The sequence below is a fragment of the Gymnoscopelus braueri genome, assembly GCF_963280865.1.
Source record: "Gymnoscopelus braueri genome assembly, chromosome: 19".
Taxonomy (NCBI): Eukaryota; Metazoa; Chordata; class Actinopteri; order Myctophiformes; family Myctophidae; genus Gymnoscopelus; species Gymnoscopelus braueri.
The window spans coordinates 7,064,721-7,087,738 of NC_137621.1; the positions used below are offsets into that span (position 1 = coordinate 7,064,721).

The 23,018-nt window shown below is 41.2% G+C and overlaps 3 protein-coding genes across 8 annotated transcripts in view; all 3 read right to left on the minus strand.

Annotated features, from left to right (window-relative positions):
* The window catches only part of LOC308074505 (heat shock protein beta-11-like), a 150,189-nt gene extending 136,873 nt beyond the window's left edge, over positions 1–13,316 (minus strand). The window contains exons 1-2 of one of the 2 annotated variants that reach the window (XR_013932115.1): positions 12,703–13,316; positions 11,136–11,507 (exon numbers count right to left, since the gene is read on the minus strand). Coding sequence is in view for 1 of the 2 variants with exons in the window: in XM_080413970.1 (XP_080270096.1) it covers positions 11,196–11,507; positions 12,703–13,065 (675 nt within the window). In the remaining variant the exon portion in view is untranslated. Of the gene's footprint in view, positions 1–11,022; positions 11,508–12,702 lie in introns of those variants that run through there. The other variant, XM_080413970.1, reaches the window with a different exon arrangement.
* Positions 1,699–9,633, minus strand: LOC308074498 (piggyBac transposable element-derived protein 4-like). Of its 2 annotated transcripts, XM_080413962.1 has the most exons (5): positions 9,414–9,633; positions 6,840–6,938; positions 5,814–6,348; positions 3,840–4,954; positions 1,699–3,456 (listed from the first exon to the last, which is right to left on the minus strand). In XM_080413962.1, exons 3-4 carry the CDS (start codon positions 6,329–6,331, stop codon positions 3,859–3,861), a joined length of 1,614 nt encoding a protein of 537 aa, XP_080270088.1. In that variant the 5' UTR covers positions 6,332–6,348; positions 6,840–6,938; positions 9,414–9,633; the 3' UTR covers positions 1,699–3,456; positions 3,840–3,858. The 2 variants fall into 2 exon arrangements, with proteins under 2 accessions (XP_080270088.1, XP_080270087.1); XM_080413961.1 differs by lacking the exon at positions 1,699–3,456 and having other exon boundaries at positions 3,830–4,954.
* Positions 13,317–15,729: 2,413 nt separating the features above from the next.
* LOC308074493 (uncharacterized protein) lies at positions 15,730–21,659 on the minus strand (the record flags this gene model as incomplete). Of its 4 annotated transcripts, none has more annotated exons than XM_080413948.1 (3): positions 15,730–19,641; positions 19,831–20,380; positions 20,718–21,659. In XM_080413948.1, the coding sequence occupies 3 exons, from the start codon at positions 21,558–21,560 to the stop codon at positions 17,438–17,440; spliced, it is 3,597 nt and encodes a 1,198-aa protein (XP_080270074.1). In that variant the 3' UTR covers positions 15,730–17,437. The 4 variants fall into 4 exon arrangements, with proteins under 4 accessions (XP_080270074.1, XP_080270073.1, XP_080270075.1 ...); XM_080413947.1 differs by having other exon boundaries at positions 15,730–19,782; XM_080413949.1 differs by having other exon boundaries at positions 15,730–18,655; positions 18,938–20,380; positions 20,718–21,560.
* Positions 21,660–23,018: the final 1,359 nt, after the last annotated feature.

A 23,018-nucleotide genomic window follows, 5' to 3' on the forward strand; every position in this document is an offset into this window, starting at 1 on the left:
TGTTTCCATTGCGGTCCTGTGTATTCAATTCATTTAGACATTTAAAGACATATATACGATACAATATAATATACAAGACATCATCAACACTAGTAGCAGGGGGGGGACATTTCTGGTTTTAAAGGAGTAGTTCACCCCAAAAATTACTTATTTTCTATCAATTACAAATCCCATGAAGCATAGAATTCATGGAGTTTTTTTTTTTGTTTTTGTCGCATTTTAAGCCAATAATTTCAATGAGTCTCCATTGAGTCTCATACCAGAGACTCCGCCGGTCATCAAATTATTGGCTCAGGAATGTGACAAAAACAAAAGAATCTCCATGAATTCAAGGCTTCATTGGGTGTGTAATTGATAGAAAGTAAAGACATAATTTGGGTGAACTACTCCTTTAAGCTTAGACTTTTTACAGGGTCCAGTTACAAATTGCAGACAGGTGCTCTTTGATGGCGGTGTTGAAGGAGGTACTAAGGAGTCACACTTTTTGATGTCTGTTGGTAGGGCATTCCACATTTTTGGTGGTAGAACGAATTTAACCCCATTTTTGTGCCGATTTTACAGAGTTCAGAGCCAAGGGCTTTTTCAACCGGCAATTTGTCCTTCCCCGAGACCAGGAGTGCTGAGTAATCCGCGAACAAGAACAAATTGCAGTCACATGCTGATGTCATGTCGTTAACATGTTATTAGGAACAGTAAAGGCCCTCGTATGCTTGCTTGAGGAACGCCGGAGCCCCCCATGGGAGCGGGGAGGAACCATTTATTCTATTGCTAGTTTGACCACTTCAAATAAACATTAATCTTCTTAAAATAAATAATTGAAAATAGCAGCCGATCTACAAGCTCACGTGTCGTAGCGAGCAACACATTGTCACGCCGAAACATGTTTTTATTTTTGGTGTGCAACATGCTTCCATAGAAGACATGCTGGCTGCTTTGGAATCCAAATGACAACTGAGAACTTGAATCCATGATTATTCATGTTGACTTTGGGATCAAGCAACGGTTACATACTATCTGACAATACTGAATAATAATCCTTGTGGCTGCTGGACTGCTTTCATTTTCAATCACTAAATCAACCAAATTATTTTCTTAAACGTGTGATCATGCTCATTTGGAAACACGACATGTCTGGTAAAAGATTAGGTTCACCCATTTAGACCCCGGGCACTCTCTAAAATGCATTCTAAAACCTAAGGAGTTGTTGCAAACAACCCGCTAAAACCTGAAGGTTTCCTACAAAACTGAATTCTCAACGTTCACTAATAAATGCATTTCGCAGGTGACGACACCGGCGAAAAATCGGCCACTATGCATGATTCTTGCCTTTTTCCGCACATCGTATCCAAGAAGAAAAGTTTGCCCCCCCCTGCTCTCAGATGTTTTAAATTGCCAAGAAAATCTAACGGACGGGTTGAAACAAGCGTTTAAATCATTTTTTTTGTCAGCCTGTGCCATGTTTTCGAAATGCAATCTTACGGGAGCAGTATAGCACATGCGGACGGAGGTTGACTGGCCACAGGGTGAATAAAAAAGCGATTTAAACGCTCGTTTAAACCAGTCGGTAACAAATTCTTGGCCGCTAAAATTAAAAAAAATATGACTTTTATTTTTTGGATACGATGTGCGGAAAAAGTTAAGAATCATGCAGTGGCCAATCTTCGCCTGTGTCATCAACTGCCGGCACCCGACTAAAGTATAATCAAACAAAGAAAATATAAAAGATGAAAAATAAATACAAGAAAAGATGTGTACAGATTTGTTCACAAGTGGCAGTGGACAAACAAAAACAAAGTGGCACTGTAAGGACAAGTGGCAGTCCAAGAACAATAAAAAGGGGGGCTACATACATATACTGCGTACTAAATAGTTTCGTATATAGTTGTTGTCGGGCAGAAACCTCTGTACTGTATGCCATCATCATCCTACAGAACTGTGTTCCACAACTGAACTTAAAACATTGAAAAAAGATTGTCCAGACATATTTTCAATAAAACAAAACAACTGTCTGAAGTAGTGCAATAAAACAAAACAACTGTCTGAAGTAGTGCAATAAAACAAAACAACTGTCTGGAGTAGTGCAATAACTACATTAGTTTGTTCGGTGAACGCAGATATCGTTGCTGTAGTAGCGCAGAAACCTCTCATCTCCATATTTAAACTTTTTGTGTTTTTTTCATAAATTAACGCCCTACTTGATCACACTACAGCGTCACACAAAAGCATCAAAAGTAGCGGATCCACAAGCTCGACACGCGGCGCGAAACGCCGCGTTTGGAGCTTGTAGATGTGCTACTTTTGAATTTGAATCCTGAAAAGTAACAGTTTGACATTATATGAGGTTTCCACCCGACGGAGACTATACAAAGTTATATACAGTTAATGGCACCTGCCTTTTTCAACCTGTGCTCATAATGAAAGCTGAATAAACATAAGACGTAAAAGAAAACTGTACTACTGTATGCCATCATAATACTACTGAACTGAGAAGGTTCCACAACTGAACTGAATTGAAAAAACATTGAAAAATGCATCAAGACATGCAATAACTACGTCAGTTTGTTCAGTGAACAACAACAGTTATACTTAATTTATACGCCGTCATACGTCAAGTGTCACGCGACAAAAATAGCTGATCTGTAAGCTCACAACGCAAATCTTTTTTGCACACGACAAAGTATAACTCGGGCTTTAGTAAACGGTTGAGATTAGAAACCGGAGGAAACCCGGATCCAACATGGAGGAACCGGATTCGTTTTCCATCCAGGCCCGGCGCAAGCCGACAACAGTGGTGGGTGTGGTGGGGGGGATTGTGCGACAGCAGCTGAAGTCCTTCTCATGTCTGTCTGTCTATCAGTCCCTCCTGGTACACACAACACCACTGACAGACCATAGACCCCGCCCACTCTCTGAGTGGACTCCTCCTCTTGGTCTGGTGTCATAATGTGAGCCTATGGCTTTTCACGGTCAAAGAAAAACCTGTCAAATCAGAGTCGGAGGTGGGGGTGGGTCTAACGACAAGCCAATCAGCGAATATCTGCTAGAACAAGCTGTGCGATGACGTCAGATGTAGGCGGATCCATATGTGGACTTCACGTCTGCTATATACAATTACAATACTAGTGGTTGTCAAATGTTTTAATTTCAAGGACCACCGTAACTTTGAGAGTGTACACACGGGTCCATTTGTACACTCTCAGAGTTACTGACCCTGTAAGGGTCCACTTGGAACCCCCTCAAGTAACCCAGGGGGGTCCCTGGACCTAACTGAGAACCACTGCAATAATATTTATGCAATACTGTATATATGATTTTTTTTTTTATAATGAAGACAAAAAATTATAAAGTTGTTTTTTAAAATACAGGAATGGCTAAAGGGACCATTAAGGGAATGGTTAAGGAACCAGCATTGTTAAAATCCTAAAGGATCCCAACCGTAGGCCTTAGAGCAGGGGTCTTCAACGTTTTCAGGCCAAGGACCCCCTAGCTGAGAGAGAGATGAAGCAGGGACCCCCTACTCTACATTGTTTAAAATTGTGTTTCAGATTCAACTTTTTCTTGTTTACGTGGCCTGCTCTTTTTTCCCTCTACACCTATACCTCTTTGCCACAGATAACAGATCTACAAGCTCACAACGCCTCGCAGCGCGAGGCGTTGTGAGCTTGTAGATCTGCTATTTTTTTACCAAAGTTCTCCTCAGAAAAGGGATGCTATAGGGTTCAAGTGGTTACGGTAAAAATAAAACATATCACACAAAGATTTGGCGGACCCCCTGTAGTAACTCTGAGGACCCCCTAGGGGTCCCGGACCCCCTGTCGAAGACCCCTGCTTTAGTGTACCGTACGATACGCCGCCATCCTACAGAAATCGCCGGACGTGTTTGCCAAAGCACTCGGTGTGTAAGGCCTCGTTGCACTGTTTGCAGCCGTAGACGGTGGTGCTGATGCGGGTGTGAGTGCCTTGCCTCAGACACTCCTTGCAACTCTTTCTCTTGTCAAAGACCTTCTCAAAGTCGTGCTCGTCCGCGGGGGGTCGGTTGGGCGCCGAAGTGCACTGAGGAGCACTCCTCGTGGTCACCGGGACGGTGAGCTCCTGTGCCAGGTCCTCCAGCCAGTCCTTGTAACCCCTGGACTTGGTCGCGAACGCTTTTCCTCCGGCGCACTTTGCGGCGACGTACCCGTTGTGGCACGCGACGGACAAGAAGAAGAAAAAGATCCTCCTCCACCATTTCTGCGAGCGATGCTGATACTGATAATATTCGACCATCTGCTCCAGCAAGTCCACACCCTTCATGTTCTTCTGGTAGTCGGAGATGCACGCCGGCACCACGACCTCGGTTTGGTTGGACGCTCCCTTCTTCCTCTTCATCGAGCCTTTCTCGGTGGGATCGTGGTAATTAGACAGCACCATGGCGAACCTGCTCTCGTCCTGCCAAACGCAGAGCGTGAGGTCGTCCTTCTGAGAGTACCACGCTTTCTCGGCCGTCGGGTTCTTCGGGAGCCCGCCTCGGTTATAGCGGACGTCGCCGCAGGCGTTCAGACCGTGTCGCGTCATCTCCTGGAAGAGCTCCACCCCCGAGTAGGAGTTGTCCATGAAGACGGACAGGTGAGAGCCGTAGTACGGACTGGCGAGATCCATGACGACGCTGTTGACGACAGCCTTCTCCTGCGTGCGCCCACGACCCGTGCAGACTCGGAAGTTCGCGACGTAGCCGGTGGAGCTCTCTGCCATGACCCACACCTTGACGCCGTGTTTCGCTTGTTTGTGGGCGTGATACCGACCGAAGTCGAGTCTTCCCTTGAACTTCACCATGGTCTCGTCTACCGTCACGAAGCCGTTCACTTCGTAGAGCGCCTGGAATTTGTTGGAGAGGTAGTCGAGAAACCATCGCAACTTCCACAGCTTGTCTGAGCGGTCTACGTCGTCTGCTTGGTTATTTTGCAGGTGGAGATACCTGGAAGTACACAGAGATGTTCACACAAGTATGTGAGTTGCTTTGGATGAAAGCATATATGACATACTTAACTTAATTTGTTGTTATTGTTATTAATCATGAGACATTCTTATACAATACGATATCGTGTTGTATATCATTGCTGTTGGACAGACACATCTTATCTCCATATTTTAAAGGGGTAGTTCACCCCCCAAATAACTTTTTTTCTATTGATTACTCACCCCATGGAGCCTTGAATTCATGGATATTTATTTGTTTTTGTCGCATTCCTTCCTTTATTATTTGATTATAATAAATTTAGCCCCATTGATTCCGGTAGGAGACACAAATGCATTTGTGTCTCCTACCGGAATCAATGGGGACACATTTATTATAATCAAATTATTGGCTTAGGAATGTGACAAAAACAAAAAAATATCTATGAATTCAAGGCTCCAGATGGTCAGTAATCAATAGAAAAAAAGTTATTTTGGGGGTGAACTACCCCTTTAACATCTGGGTTTTGTTTTGCCCAACTTTGTCATACTACAGTTTCACCCAAAATAGCACAAAAAAAAACGAATTTGAATCCTGAAACATAGCTGTTTGTCCAACCGACATCATCGATATTGCACTGTACAGTACATTTTAAACTTGTGTGTGATGATAAAAAAATACTACTACTATTACTGTCATCATGTAAAGCACTCGTGCTTTATTCTTGCTCTGTTTTTAATTGCCGTGTAAAGAACTTTGAGCTGCATTTCATGTCACGAAAGGTGCTATACAAAATAAAGTTTATTATTAACGTTGATAATTATCATCATCATTATAATTAGCATCATCATCAGACAATTGCCATTATAATTTGTATTACCTCCAAATCATGGAGAATCTGTCCCGTGACATTACTTGGGGTACATTGGTTGCGAAAAGCCCTTTTGTTTTTCGCCAGTAGTCTCTTGTGACGGGCAGCTTGAGAATCCCCATGGCGATACACAGCCCGATAAAAGACTTCATTTCCGTCACAGACACGGGCATCCACTTATTTTTCTGGCATTTCGTCTCTGGTATGTCCCTCCTGCTCTCCTGTGCGTACGCGTTCGTTTCGGTCACGAGTCGCAGAAACAGTTCCTCCGTGAACATCTTAGAAAACACCTGCAACGGCGTCGCGCTGTCCGGCAGTTCGATCTTCACCCCCGGCACGCGGTTAAACTCTCTCTTCACGCGTGGGTGGTAATTCCCCGTCTTCCAGTCCCCGTGGAAGTCGATGACGTCCGCCTCGTCCTCTTTAACAAACACGTCTCTCATCCACTGGTCCGAGGCAAAATAACTGGTGCCATCGAGGTCGTCGATGTCACTGCCTTCACTCTGTGGCCCCGGTTCCTCTGCCATCGTCACTCGCCGACTCGCTAAAACAAGGTAGAGAACATAGTATTATTAATAATCCATGGATGAGTCTGAGAGAAAAAAATCCCATAATGCATTTTGACGTTCCACCACATGGAACGTCAGTGAATAATTATGCATTTTATTTTGGTCACAAAAGGACAAAAACATCTATATTAAAGGTTTAATGACATGCTGGTTTACAAAACATTAAAAGTCTTTATCATGGTCCTTCAAACGTGTATTAAAAGGTTTTAACTGAAAAATCGGAGGCCTTTTTAGCTGCAATCCTTGCCTCTTTGCCTAGTATGGGACCCTAATGTGTGTCCGTGTTTTAAACAAGCATAGTTTGCTGTCCATTGATTCATTGTGGAAAATATTCATTGCAACCAACTTTTATTTCCAGCAGTTCACATCGAAAATGTAACAGAAATAGTCAAACAAGACCATCAACGCCTGGTCAAAACGAGAACAGATAGATGGAAAGGAATAAAGACAGCATTATGAAACTTACTGAGGTCCCAGTTATCTTCAGGTTCCTCCTGGACAGAAACACCAGTGGCTGGGTCTGGAGAGGTTATCTTCACCTGCAGCCTGGACTCCACACACTGGTCTGGAATGAATGAATTGAAAGGTTTCATGACATTTTTTTTAATTTGTTTTATTTATTTATTTTTGTTTTGTTTTATGACCTCAATTACACCCCCAAAAAATGAACTTTGAACATTCAGTGGAATTTCTGTGGTCTAGGGTTCTCTCCATTAGGCTAAAAAGTGCTGGGATTGGCTCATGGACTCATACTCTCCTTTAATCCCTTAATGTCTTCTAAATCCTAACAGTTTTTTTAAAAACTTATGTTGCTATATTATACGTTTTCATGTCAAGGACCCCCAATATTATATGTATTTGGCCGCAAACCCCCTATCTCAAAATATTTTATTCCAGGGACCCCCCCAGAAGCAAAGATTTGAGTTAAAAATGCTCGCTTTTGCACAAATGTTCAAGATTTAAAAAAAATAGTAGATCTACAAGCTCGTAGTGTGGCACTCGGTGCCACGCTATGAGCTTGTAGATCTGATATTTTGAATAGCCAAAGTATAAAATGAATGGTTAGAGCTAAAATCTGAAATGACACAGATGCGTTTCCAGATTGAATGGGTTAAGGACTTTGAAACATAAATGATACATAACTACAAGTAAGTAAGTGTTGGAAACTAACAAGCCATGCTGTGCTGTTAAAGAATAATCGGCATCAAAATATTATTTATAGTATCATATACATAATCTCAGTATCAAAGCACCTGAGAAGCTATATGCGGAAGCACTTTACTCTAGGTCAGTGGTTCTCAAACTTTTTCATGACAAGGACCCCCAAATTGACACTTATTAGCCCACGGACCCCCATTTGAAAAGATAAGCCAGGGACGGCTCTAGCAGTGATTCTCAACCATTTTAACACATTGACTGCCAATCACGTAGATCTACGCGAACCGCTTTAAAGCCGCCACGTGCCAATCGCGTAGATCTACGTGAAGTGAAAAAAAAATAATAATAAAAGACCAAGGAGATATGATTAGTTGAAGATCTAGACTCCTATCCACTTCCTTGTTAACTTAAAACTTAAAAATGCTGTATTTCGGCTCCTGAGTACTTTTTTTTTTCCAATGAAAAACTCTGGCACTGGCTAAAAAAATATGAAAATAATTCTGGCAGTTAATAATGGTCCCCAGTTTGACATGCATTAGGCTACGGACCCCCATTTAATGGCATCTCTATCTCTGGGACCACAATTTATATTGTGAAAATCAATGTTAATTTAACTCTGAGAGTCAGCTCACAATGCGTTGCGATGCAACGTGTTGTGAGCTTGTATGAGCTATAAAGTGCTCATGTGGCCTAGTTGCTTCTTTTGGGCTCGTTTTCATATATGCCTGGCTGATTATTTCTCTCACAAAAAATGGCAAAATGACAAAATGACAAAAAAAATCATTGCTAGGGTGGGATGGCTCACGGTAGAGGACAGAGTACAGCCACTTGCAATGGGCCTGGTCTACAAGATACACAACACCTCAAACACAAAGACACCCATGTACCTGTCAAACAACTTCAAAACACGTCAAAGACACCCACATGCAGGCACAACACTAGCCATGGATCACTAGACGGTCATTTGTCATGGATGAACTTCAACCTGGTGTTTGCACTTTCTCCATTTACAGCCCGTATATCTACATACACGTTCAGATTTCAAATATAAAGTGCTTACCTCATGGCCATGGATGTTACAATTATGTACGGGCCATCAGAAGTACCCATATCTTCTGTATTCTTCAATAAAAAGCATTTTAATCCAACCAGTGGCCAATTTCTCCGTATTTCCTCAATAATTATACTTTCAACTACGCGACCCTATCGGTTGGAAGGTGTACTGCACTCCGCTACGTTATAACACTATGAGAAAATGACCACCGATCGGATTAAAGGGCTTTTTATTGAACAATATGGAAGATACGGGTACTTTTGAGGTCCCGTACATAATTTTAACATCCGTGGCCATGAGGTAAGACCTTTATATTTGAAATCTGAACGTTTATGTAGATGTATGGAGCAAAAAAGGAGAAAGTGCAAACACGATGTTGAAAATCATCCATGACTGTCACGTATCAGGGCTAGCACAACACCAGAGGGAGCTCAACTGACGTCGTTCAATCCAGATTGATTGATTGATTGATTGATTGAATACTTTATTAACAGTTTGCAAAGACAAGCACAGTGAAGTACAGTTCAATACAAGCTCTGCTAAGAGGAGTTTAAACCCAAGAAATGGGCACTATGGCTTGTTTCCATTGGGGTCCTTTGTACTCAATTCATCGAGACATTTAATGACAGACAAATACACACTACTATGCAAACACATCATATCAACGGGTAGGAATCGAACAAATATGTACAGTTTCGGCACAAACAAGAGGGTTACAGACAGTGTTTACAGTGCACATTAAAAATGCCATCTAATTACATGTATCAGTCTGTTTTACAATTGTAAAACAGACTGTTACGTGTAACAGAGAACATAAATACAACTTACTTTACTGTGTGATGGTTCCATGATGTTCCTCTATTTCAGGACTGTGTTTATTTAAATCTCAGCCACAGTGTGATGATGAACACTGAATGAATTGACTCATAACAGTTGAATTCTATGTTTATTTACGTGTTTAACGGTTAGATTCTCTCATCAAAACAACCGTGTTGTTGTTGTTGTTATAACGAGCCAGATGGTGAAGTAAAGTCAGCTCTATAGCTACCATAATAATAACAACTAGCCTGGGATGGCTAAATAAACCATTTCCGGGTTACTGATACGGTCGGAGCGGAAACAGCTTTACGTCATCAGGTGGCCGGAACCCAATGACCAGGGGCCAGTTGCACCACCTCACACTAAGTTCAAACTTAGCCTAGTTATAGCTTAAAAACATTCAATCCGGGGACACATCTCTGTCATTTTAGATTTCTTTGGCTATTCAAAAATAGCAGATATACAAGCTCATAGCGCGGCACCGAGTGCCACACTATGAGCTTGTAGATCTGCTATTTTTTGAAAAATTGTGAAAGTGAGTGCAAATCTTTGAATATATATATAAAAAATAATAATATATATATTTAAAGATTTGCAAAAAAAATCACATAAACAAAAAATAGCAGATCTACAAGCTCATAGCGCGGCACTCAGCGTGTGTGTGTGTGCGTGTGTGCGTGTGCGTGTGCGTGTGCGTGTGCGTGTGCGTGTGCGTGTGCGTGTGCGTGTGTGTGTGTGAGTGAGTGAGTGTGTGGAGGGGGCCTGAGGCATTCCAGGCCCAGGGGCCCATAGACTCAGGATGCGGCCCTGGGGTTTGATTTCTCAGTGACCAATTTAATCAGGTGTGATGGTGGAATGTTTATTTGCAGGCTTTTGGAGTTTATTTTGATATTTACATTACGGGTGTTTTATCGAACAGTGTTTACATTAATTTAGTTAATGTTATAAGTTAAACTTTAACTTGTTGTTCCTTTAAATATAAATAATATTACTTTCCTAATTACTTGGTATCAAAAGTAATTACATATGTTGTCTCTTTACGCTTTATTGCTACCCCACTTCCAAAAAAGTGATGCAGTACAACCTGTTTAGCCAGCTCCTTTTCGAACTGAATTGGGACTATTGGGACAATAATTAACCTCACTTGAGGAGTCACCAATAAACCTGCATAGGTCTACAAACCACAAACCTCCCAAAATGTCAGTAGCTATACGATAATATATGTACACATAGCCTACTATGTATATAGAAAATCAACAAAAAAGTAATGCAGTGTTACTTTGATTACTAACTGTAAAATACTTACTGTTTTGGCAATTGTAATCCCCACACTGCTCGTTACTGGAGACAGTAATAATATTCTAATATATTACTTAGTAATAAGTTACTGCTCAACACTGGTATCAAAATACATTTGAATGTGTTTTTTGTTAATAACACATTAGTACCTCAGCAGCAAAGGTCCCTTTCCTATATGGAGAATACAAGTTTTATGTCCTTAGAAACCTCATCATTTATAGCAAGTTAAATTTAAAATAATTAGATAATTCTCACATATAGTTTTGTGGCAATTATCATTCATCATTCCTGTGTTATTACTCGTAATAACGTTTCTTGGTTGAAAGTCTTATTGATCATATATTATTTATTAAACACATGATTTAAACAGGCACATCAGGCACATCAATGAATAAACATACACATAAAAATGATGTCCAGAAAAAGGTTGACATTATAGAGTTCTGTTTTGATGTTTGTAGAAAAAAAACACATTTGATTTGGGGTCCACTGTTAGTTCGTCTCAGTCTTGGTGTCTGAGGCCACCTCCCCTGCGGTGGTCTTGGGTGTCGTGGCGGTCGACGCCAGCTCTTCCCGTGGGGCGACAGTAATGGGGACCACCCTCTCGTTGGACCCCGCAGGGTCCTTTTCACAGGGTGCCTGGATGCGGAGGACACCACCGTCCAGGGAGCAGGTGACGGAGTCGGGGTTGAGGCCGTCGGGGAGGTCGAATTCCTGACGGAACTCGTGGAGGCGGTAGGAGCTGTGGCTGTCCACTTCCTGTTTCTTCTCGGAGCGACCGCTGACCCGCAGCTTCCTGCCCACCTGTCCAGAAGAAGGAAGCTGTCAATAGTCTAACTCAGCGGTGGTTAACTTTGATGATGGAGAGGACCACTATATTTCCACACTCACTCCAGAGGGCCACATTGCATATACTGTCTCTCCTTATTTTAATTTCTCTCGCCATTATATGTCACACAAAAGTAGCAAAAATAGCCGATCTACAAGCTCAAAACGCGTCGCAGTTATATAATAATATATATATCATATCATTAATCCGATATTAACCTGCAGTTACTTGTGTATGGTCTATGTTTCAACCTAGCTCCCGTATTTTGGTTATTTATTTCTAGGCCAAAAAGTCCAAATACAGGGTGAGAGTTCCTCATTGAATTATCCCCCCAGATGTGCAGGTCACAAGTAGAGCCAGACCAATATATCATATATTGGATTTTTTAAAATGACATTGGTCTCTTATGTATAGCTGATGTGTCCTAATCCTTTAAGCCCTAAACTCATAATATGTCACATTGTACATTTTCATCATAATGATTTGCCCAAAATAGCTGGATGCCAGGTTGAAAGTGGTTGACATTTTTAAAGTTGATTAGAAAATTATGCACTTGCTGGTGAACTAGCATCTGGCATCAACCAGGCTATAGTCTCAAGCTGTGCCCATAATCTTAAAGGAGCACTTCACCCATCTTCAACCTTCATATAATTGGTCCTCACTAGTAAATGATTATGATTCATTATAAGATGGCTATGGACCATTCAGAAACCTGCCTACCAGTGACATCATCTGTAGGCAGGTTTGGCAATTTCAAACAATATTTAAAACTTTAAAAAAAAACTGATGGGACAAAAAGGACAATGGCTTTACTTCAGCAAGCTAACTCTCCAGAAAGAAAAAGGCCGTACTTTCTATTAGCTTGAAATCCCCATCGATGATATCATTGGTAGGCAGGTTTCTGAACTGTGCACGACCCATCAATGAGAGTGAGTAGACGAATAAAAGTGTGTCATCTTATAATGAGCGTTAGTGAGGAGTGAGGACCAATTATATGAAGATAGATAAGGTTATAAATGGGTGAAGTGCTCGCTTAAGGCCACCACATCCCTAGCCTGGTAAACCATCCCGGTCGTGGAATTCACATTTCATGTGTATTCTGTTCACCAGGCCGAGGCCACCACTTCCCTATTAATGCTACTGCTATGACCTCAGCTTGACTCCACCCACCTGTTTGACAGACAGCTCCTCCGGGGTGTAGTCCTTGGTGTTGAGTGTGAGCGCAAAGGCTCCGCCCTGGTCCTTGCTCATCTGGAATGTGATTGGCTTCAAGGAGGCGGCGGTGGTGGCGGCGCCCGGCGCCGATTGGTCGATCTCGTCCCAGATGCGTTGGTGCAGGCGCTCCATGTAGTCCATGTTCTGTTTCATTAGCTGGAAGTTACGCACCATCTCCTGTTCCAGCTGGTAGAACAGGGGGCGTGTCTCGGGCCAGAGGCTGCGGACGGGCCAGTGGAAATCCGCGAAGGGGGACATCAGCAGGCCGGGCGCAGGGCCGAGGAGGGCGGACGGCTGATGGTGGAAGTTGCTAAGCATCGTTTAGGTTGGCCTCCGGGCAGTTAGTAGCTATACAGTAGTTTAGTTGAACTTAGAACCTTAGCCTTTAAAAACTTAAAGTAGCTTTCCTCACGTTAGGGTTTCCTCAGAAAGGACTCTGCTCAAAGCTGATGATGTTCTTTTATAGTTGGCTTTAGAAGTTAGATGTCCTCTGGTTTAGTTGGCCTTCGCTCTGTCTTCCAGTCTTCTGCTGTCTGTCTGTCTGTCTCTCTCTTCGTTCTGTCTTCCCTCTGTGAAGGTCCCGGCTTTTTATACCCTGATGGAAAGATCCAGTTACATTCCTGACAGGGTGTCGTGTCTGTGTGCATGTGTGTGTGTGTGTGTTGACTACCAACAGTGTGATCATATTCTAAAATTGTCCTATGAGTTTCCCACTCATTGAAATGTGCGTGTGTATTAGTAGTATCCGGGTGGTGTGTGTGTGTGTGTGTGTATTAGGCCTACTATACTTGTGAGGGCCAAATGTCCCCACAAGTATAGTAGAATTTGAGAAATAGATATTGTGAGGATAATTTATATGATCCACACAAGAGAAATGTTGTGGTATAACAGATTTCTTGAGTACAGGTCCTTTTCATACCGGGCGGGCAAGTTTATTTCATGGGATTCATTTCTACCAATTTAAACTGCTATTTGTGCCATGATTGCATCCATGCAAGAATAATGTGGCAATAAAGCAACATTTCTAAAAAAAGAAAGTCTATTTTTCACAGCGAATAAAAGCGTCAACTTGTATGAATGAGGCATCACCAAATTAATAGTTTGCTGTGAAATATTTTCTGACACGTTCTGATTGTTTATTCGTCAAGCTCCTGGTGTGTAAAGACCTTTAGGTTTACAATTAAGAAAATAATGAGATTGGGGTTAGCGTTAGGCGGTTTTATTTAAGGATTGGGGTTGGAGTTATTCTTGATTTATACATAGAAAATAGCAGCTCTATACAAGCTCACAATGTGTCTGTGACGCATAGTGAGCTTGTAGATTGCCTATTTTCAAACATTTTAGTACTTTTACTTTTGGTACTTTACTGCGTTTGTACTTTTACTCAAGTAAATTCTGAATTCCGGAGTTTTTCTTGTAACAGAGTATTTCTACATTGCGGTATTGATACTTTTACTTGAAGTAAAACATTTGAGTACTTTTCCCACCACTGGTAGTGTGTGTCACATTACGGAGTGACTTTGCTCTATTAATGGCTTGTCATTGATGACTCACAGTCTCTAAAGGTAAATGACAGTTGCACCTCAGCTGTGTACAGATCCTGGCCTCCCAACTCATGACTAAAAATAAATGAATCTAATTTAATCAAATTAAGGATGAAACATACCAGTAGATCAACAATGATATTGAACTACATTTCTGTTGTTATTCTCTTAATATTTACACTATTGATATACAAATCTTTTTTTCAGTAGTTTTATCGTAGTAATTAAAATGCAATACAACACACGCAGATATATATATATATATATATATATATATATATATATATATATATATTATATGACATTTTCCAAAAATGTGGGCGTCATTATTGCCTCAGAAACAGCTGTTGTTTAAAGGAGTGTACCCATGTATCAGCTTCAATTCTATAGTGTTCCAGATCCAATTGTGTCTGCTCATTTACTTGTCATAATCACTTCCAATTGCACTTGTTTATCCTTTGTCCTGTATGAGTTCTCTGTGCTGATTGGATAACATAGGTATCCTTACCTGAAAATGCATTTTTTTTTAAAGAGCTGTAGAGACTGAACCAACTCTATGGTAACTTATTAACTTATTTAAACTAAAGAAAATCTATTACTGCATCTCTGAGTGTCCACAGCTTAACACATCCGCAATGTGTGGTTTCACTGTCGAAGCAATTTAGCTTGTTTGTGAAATACCAAAGATTTGTTAACCAGTGTCAAATATGCTTTAACCCATTAAGACCGGGAACGCATCTGTCATTTTAGATTTATTTGGCTATTAAAAAAATAGCAGATATACAAGCTCATAGCACAGCACCGAGTGCCGCGCTATGAGCTTGTAGATCTGCAAAAAAAATGTGTACAAATATTTTAAATTCTTAGTTTTAAGCGGACATTTGTAACTCAAATCTTTGCTCCTGGGGGTCCCTGGAACGAAAGATTTGCACAAATTGTCACGATTTTTCAAAAATAGCATATCTACAAGCTCATTGTATATGCATCTGCTATAGCCAGAGAAATCTTAAAATGACACAAATGATGCTTTCCCTGTTTTAACTGATTCACTGCCAATCACGTAGATCTACGCGAACCTATTTAAAGCCGCCACGTGCCAATCGCGTAGATCTACGTGAACTAAAAAGATCTTTAATATTATTTTTTTTCAAATTTGACCCAAAGACCAAGGAGATATGATTTTTCAAAGATCTAGACTCCTATCCATTTCCTTGTTAACTTAAAACTTCTGTATCTCGGCTCCTGAGTACTTTTTTTTTTCAATTAAAAATCTCTGGCACTGGCTAAAAAAAATATGAAAATACCTCTGGCAGTTAATGGGTTGAACAATGTAAAACATCCAAGTTATACACACCTATTGCTCACTATTGTTTTTCTCAAAACGAGATCAATAAGAATGTGTGACTAGATATGACAGATTATGGCAAGATCTTTGTTTTGTGCAGTTTTTGCAGTCTTGTCGATGAAAAAAAATGAAGTTCAAGCATTTACCTTTTGTCGTTTTATTTTTTTCTTCCCTTATTTCAAAACACACAGGTTTTGCCATCAGTTTTGGCAACAACTGGTGGATACTATGGGGTAAATCAGTGGGAACTAAACTGTGTTAGCACTGGTCATAAAACTGAAACACTTACAATGTTAGAAGGATATTTACAATTTGTTTTGTATAAAGTATTTCTATGACAATACTATCGCACAATGAAAACAAAATATTGTCACAGTGTCTTCTCTGGATTCTGACTGGAAGCGTGGTTGAATTGTCAAATAAAAACAGAGCACAGCACTCCCTTTTTAGACACAAAGAAAATATAAGAATATGAATCACTCATATACACATCGTATGAGCATAAACTGAACAGGAAGCCATTGAACAATATGTCAATATCAGAAATGAACAAACAAATGATTAGCATAGCACTACTCAGTCAGTGTAAACCGTGTTTGTAGGCAATGTTTTTTTTTTGTTGTTGAGAAAATGCAAGAAGCATTCCTTTTCTACTTTTAAACTATAAATACAAAAATTAAAAAAGATTGAAAATGATATATCTTCAGAGATAACATATTGAGAAAGCATTAAATATCACACAATACACAACTAACAATTGTTCTTTTCAGTTGTAATACAATCAACAACATCTTGCTTCAACATTCATCTGAGGGCCATTAAATACGTTACAGAGAGAGCAGTCAACTAGGGATGGGACGACATGAAAATTACAAGTCACAATTATTTAAGCAAAAATAGTTGCGATTAACAATATTATCGTGATCATTAATTATAATAATTAAAGCAAAATATGCTTAAAACTTAAAATGGCACTTTTGTTAACCACTTGAACCCCCAGCATCCCTATTCTTAGGGGAACGTTCGGCAAAAATAGCCGATCTACAAGCACACAACGCGTTGCAAGGTGTTGTGAGCTTGTAGATCTGCTATTTTTGGCGCATCGATTTGTGTAGAGTGAAATAAGAGTGTACCAAGTGCACTCTTTACAGGTCCATTTTATCAAGTATAGAGGGTTTAAGTGGTACTGAATTTGCAGCTCAACAAAAGCGAATTCATCCTAGTATGACAGAGGGCAATTTCACGATGAATTAAAATCTCCGATACGATTATTGTGAGGTTTCTTTTTATCACGATAAACGATAGTAACGATTATCGTCCCGTCCCTAGTGCCAACCAAGGGTGCTAACTAAAACAAAGTTAGTAAAGCAACTCATGTCAAAGGTCTATATGTTAGAGCTCTATAATAGTCTAATAATTCTAACTCTCGTGTCAGCATCATAGAAGCATTAAAAAAAAATATGTTCCAGGAAAAAAAGAAAACCAGAACATAAAAAAAGCGATACCACATGGTACATTTCTTTTCTGTATTTGAGCCAACAGTGTGCTGCTCAGGTGTGCACACTGGGTTGCAGTTAGGAGTTAAGTATCTTGCTCAGGGACACTTCGACACAAAGACTGGAGGAGCCAAGAAAGTTAAACCCCTGCCGGAAGCCATCAGGACTGAGGAAAAACAAACCGAAAAAGAAAAAAACACCCGACTGCTCGACAAAGACTGTCTCTTGTCTGTTGATTTGTATTGTCGACTTGCATTTATCCTTGATAAATGATGCCATTCCCTACACGTGGAACATGGTGCCATTCACTGAGCGTTCTCTTCTTGTTTGTGTACAGTTCTCAAGTGTTTCTTGAGGTGACCAGTTTGTGTGAATTTCTTCGGGCAGCGGGGACAGGCTCTGGGCTTCTCTCCTGTGTGCGTGTACTTGTGTATTTTTAAATTGTTAGAGTCCAGAAATCCCTTCTCACAGAAGGGACACCAGTATCTCTTCTCCCCATTGTGCCACCTCAGGTGCTTATTTAGGTCCATTTTCCTCTTGAATTGCTTCACACAAAGGTGGCAGTGGTATGGTGTCTCCCCAGTGTGTACTCTGACGTGAGAATTGACCTCTTCTTTCGTGGAGAAGTCTTTATGGCAGATTTGGCAGACGAAGGGCTTTATTCTGCCGTGCACCATCTGGACGTGCTTGGTGAGGGTGAACTTGTAGACAAATCCCTTACCACACTGCTCACATTTGTGGACCCTTCCATCACGATGAGCCTTGTGATGCCGGTTGAGGGCCCTGTTATCATGAAAGACCTTCCCACAGTGCACGCAGGTGAAAGGTGGAAGGTTTTTGTGCAGGCCGACATGGCTCTCCAAGGCAGCAGAGCTGGGGAACATGCGGCCACACTGCCCGCACTGGTTCTTGAGCAGGCGCCTACCGAGGAATGACAGCGGCTGCAAGGGCGAAATGATTGGTGGCGCTCTGAACACTATGGGTTTGCCACTGATGCTGGATCGGACATTGCTGCTGGGACGAGGGAATTTGAATTCTTTGAATTGAAAAGGGGAAGAGGGGCCACTGAAGGTGGAAGTTAGAAAGTTGGGCATAATTGGTGAGGTAGAGAGTGAAAAATTAATTGGTGGGGGAGTCGATGATAAATGAAATGGTGGGGGAGATGGTGATAAATGGAATGGTGGGGGAGAAGGTGATAAATGGAATGGTGGGGGAGAAGGTGATAAATGGAATGGCGGGGGAGAAGGTGAAAAAGGATTTCGCGGGGGAGAAGGTGATAGTGGTGTAGTCAAACTTAGGCCGGTGCTTCTGTAGAGTTTTGGAGTTGTTGGGGTCCACACTTGGGCCTCAGTGTTTGCAGGATTTATTGATGAACTTCTATTCTTGGTCACTGGTGATCCACTGGCTTCCATTCTAGATTTGGTCAAGACAACTTTAGCTTCTTTTCTTACGAAGAAGCTTAAGTTTGCCTTTGTTAGCCTTGGCTCACTGTCTGTTTGATGCAAAGTCTTAGCTTTTTTCATCTTGGACCATTTAGAAGTATCAGCTGCTTTGGGCAACCTTTCCTCACTGGCTGTTTGATGCAAAGTCTTAGCTTTTTTCATCTTGGACCATTTAGAAGTATCAGCTTCTTTGGGCAGCCTTTGCTCACTGGCTGTTTGATGCAAAGTCTTAGATTTTTTCGTCTTGGACAATTTAGGAGTATCAGATGCTTTGGGCAACCTTTCCTCACTGGCTGTTTTCATCTTGGACAATTTAGGAGTATCAGCTACTTTGGGCAACCTTTCCTCACTGGCTGTTTTCACCTTGGACAATTTAGGAGTATCAGCTGTTTTGGGCAACCTTTCCTCACTGGCTGTTTTCATCTTGGACAATTTAGGAGTATCAGCTACTTTGGGCAACCTTTCCTCACTGGCTGTTTTCATCTTGGACAATTTAGGAGTATCAGCTGCTTTGGGCAACATTTCCTCACTGGTTTTTTTCACCTTGTACAATTTAGGAGTATCAGCTGCTTTGGGCAACCTTTCCTCACTGGCTGTTTTCATCTTGGACAATTTAGGAGTATCAGCTGTTGTGGGAAACATTTCCTCACTGGCTGTTTTCACCTTGGACAATTTAGGAGTATCCGCTGCTGTGGGCAACCTTTCCTCACTGGCTGTTTTCATCTTGGACAATTTAGGAGTATCAGCTGTTGTGGGAAACATTTCCTCACTGGCTGTTTTCACCTTGGACAATTTAGGAGTATCAGCTGCTGTGGGCAACCTTTCCTCACTGGCTGTTTTCACCTTGGACAATTTAGGAGTATCAGCTGCTGTGGGCAACATTTCCTCACTGGCTGTTTTCACCTTGGACAATTTAGGAGTATCAGCTGTTGTGGGAAACATTTCCTCACTGGCTGTTTTCACCTTGGACAATTCAGAAGTATCCGCTGCTGTGGGCAACCTTTCATCACTGGCTGATTGATCCAAAGTCTTGGCTTTTTTCATCTTGGACAATTTAGGAGTATCAGCTGCTGTGGGCAACCTTTCCTCACTGGCTGTTTTCAACTTGGACAATTCAGGAGTATCCGCTGCTGTGGGCAACCTTTCCTCACTGGCTGATTGATACAAAGTCTTGGCTTTTTCCATCTTGGACAATTTAGGAGTATCAGCTGCTTTGGGCAACCCTTCCTCACTGGCTATATTAACAGTCTTTTTACACTTTTTGGGGCTCACAGTATCTTCAATTAATCTCTGCCTCTTAGCAATTGCTGGACTGGTTTCATTTAAACTCTTTTCACGGCCATCTTTAGTGGACCCTGGAGTCTTGGGCCTGAGATGGGCAGGGTCGCTAGTAATCTTTTTGAGGCCAGCCACAATTTTACTTAAGCTAGACCTTGTAGGACTGAAAGAAGATGGCGTAACAGTAGCCTTTTGCTGGGTCAAAACTTCTTTAGATGATTCACATCTTTCAGGACTAACCAGAATGGATTCACAGGAGGTCACGTTTGGGCAAGTGCTAGGAGAGGGTTCAGCAGAGGTCTTCGTAGGAGTCTCATCCTCTCCAACTAATCTAGCTTTCTTAGCTGGGACAGGTGTGGGTTCAGGTTCTGGTAGTATAGCAGACTTTGGTTCCGTATGACTGGGCTGTAATTGATGAGATTTCAGTTGATGGCGATGACTACGGAGTCTTTTTACGAGGGGATTTTTGTCCACCAGTTTCCCATCACCTTTCACAGCTGGTGTATCCATGTCATCATTGGAGCAAGCCTGAAATGACAAAGAAATCAAATAAATAAACATCAGTTGGGCAAAAGAAAAGCTAAGAGTCTGCAACAAAAAAAAACATTCTTTACATTTTTAATTGCAAAAGAAAAAATGTAAACAAGTCTTGTTTTCAGAATTCTTAAAAAGAAATTGTGAAAATAGCCCAAAACTATATTTTTAGAGTATGTATTTTTTCAAAAATAGTGAGAATGGCAGATCTACAAGTGAGCTATTTTCACTATTTTTGTTATAAGTTTGGGTCTCTCTTTTGGGTCTTGAGCTGAAAAAGTTTGTTAACGACTACAATGTCTGGTAATTAATATTAAACACTCATTATTACCTGTTTAACAGAATCTACAGGTAACATTGCCATCTGTGAGAGGAATTGGGTTTTGGTCATCTGCAGATGAGGGTCAGATGTGTTGCTCTTGGAGGAGGAGCTTGTTTTGGTGGATGGAGGTAACGTCTTAGAAACCAGGTCATTTTCTTCCGTAGATGCCACTGGCTGTTTAATCGCTTTGATGGCTGATGACTTATCGCTGACAACAGATGTTGTTACCTCTGGTAGCACACATGTTTGTATGCATGGGCTATCTGGAGAATCTTCCCAACCGGAGCAGGGTTCAAATGAATCATCATCATCATAATCATCAAGTGACTCTGAAGTTGGCTGAGCTGATTTGATTGCTTCTTCCATTGGTTTCTCGTGGACAGCAGCTGTCTCCATTGGTGGTACAAAATCAACCCTGGACTGAGCTTCGGTTGGTTGAGCTGATGACAGAGAAATTGTGTCAACGTCTTGCTGAGATGCAGGTGACACCTGAGATGATTTTCCTGCTGCTGCTCCTGGTATCTCTTGGACAATGTTTGGCACTTCTGGTGGAGCAGAGGCCCCTGCATGCTTTTTTAGAGTCGAATGTTTCTTTTCGGGACTACAGCTTTCAGTGATTAGAGGTGTTGTCTTCAAAACCAGGGCCATATCTTTTTGCAATGCAGTCAACGACAACCTAGTCAATCTGACCACTGGATACCGTTTGCGTTGGCCAACAGGTGGTACGGTTTGTACATGAGTGGATGCAGTTGAGTTTTTCAAACTAGAGCATGCTTTGGTGGATGCAATGGTCATTTTACAACCTGCAGTATTGGTTTGAGTTGCTGTTGTTGCTGAATTGACTGCTGACATATCGGTTTCCGTTGCTGCTGCTGCTGAGTTCACTGCTGATGTATCCGTTTTTGTTGATGCTGCTGCCAAATTCACAGCTGACGCTTTCGTTGCTGCTGAAATGACTGTTGACGTATGCTTATTAGTCGAAGTTGTTGCTGAATTGACTGTTGATGTGTCCGTTTTAGTTGCTGCTGAATTGACTGCTGACATATCGGTTTTCGTTGTTGCTGCTGAGTTCACTGCTGACGTATCCGTTTTTGTTGATGCTGCTGCCGAATTCGTTGCTACTGAATTGACTCTTGACGTATCCTTTTTAGTCAAAGTTGTTGCTGAATTGACTGTTGACATATCGTTGTTAGTTAAAGTTGTTGCTGAATTGACTGTTGACGTATCCTTTTTAGTCAAAGTTGTTGCTGAATTGACTTTTGACTTAACCGTTTTAGACAAAGTTGTTGCTGAATTGACAGTTGACGTATCCATTTTAGTTGTTGCTGAATTGACTGCTGTTTTCGTTGATGTTGCTGCTGAATTCACCTCTGATGTATCGGTTTTCGTTGATGTTGCTGCTGTATTGACTGCTGAAGTATTTGTTTTAGTTGATGCTGCTGCCGAATTCACTGCTGATGCTTTCTTTGCTGCTGAATTGACAGTTGACGTATCTTTTTTAGTCAAAGCTGTTGCTGAATTTACTTTTGACTTATCCTTTTTAGTCAAAGTTGTTGCTGAATTGACTGTCGACGTATCCGTTTTAGTTGTTGCTGAATTGACTGCTGTTTTCGTTGATGTTGCTGCTGAATTCACCTCTGATGTATCGGTTTTCGTTGATGTTGCTGCTGTATTGACTGCTGAAGTATTTGTTTTAGTTGATGCTGCTGCCGAATTCACTGCTGATGCTTTCTTTGCTGCTGAATTGACAGTTAACGTATCCTTTTTAGTCAAAGTTGTTGCTGAATTGACTTTTGACTTATCCTTTTTAGTCAAAGTTGTTGCTGAATTGACTGTTGACGTATCCATTTTAGTTGTTGCTGAATTGACTGCTGTTTTCGTTGATGTTGCTGCTGAATTCACCTCTGATGTATCGGTTTTCGTTGATGTTGCTGCTGAATTATTTGTTTTTGTTGATACTGCTGCCGAATTCACTGCTGATGCTTTCGTTGCTGTGGAATTGACTGTTGACGTATCGTTTTTAGTCAAAGTTGTTGCTGAATTGACAGTTGACATATCCTTTTTAGTCAAAGCCGTTGCCGAATTGACTTTTGGCGTATCCATTTTAGTCAAAGTTGTTGCTGAATTGACTGTAGACGTATCCTTTTTAGTCAAAGTTGTTGCTAAATTGACTGTTGACATATCCTTTTTAGTCAAAGTTGTTGCTGATTTGACATTTGACGTATCCTTTTTAGTCAAAGTTGTTGCTGATTTGACATTTGACGTATCCTTTTTAGTCAAAGTTGTTGCTGAATTGACTGTTGACGTATC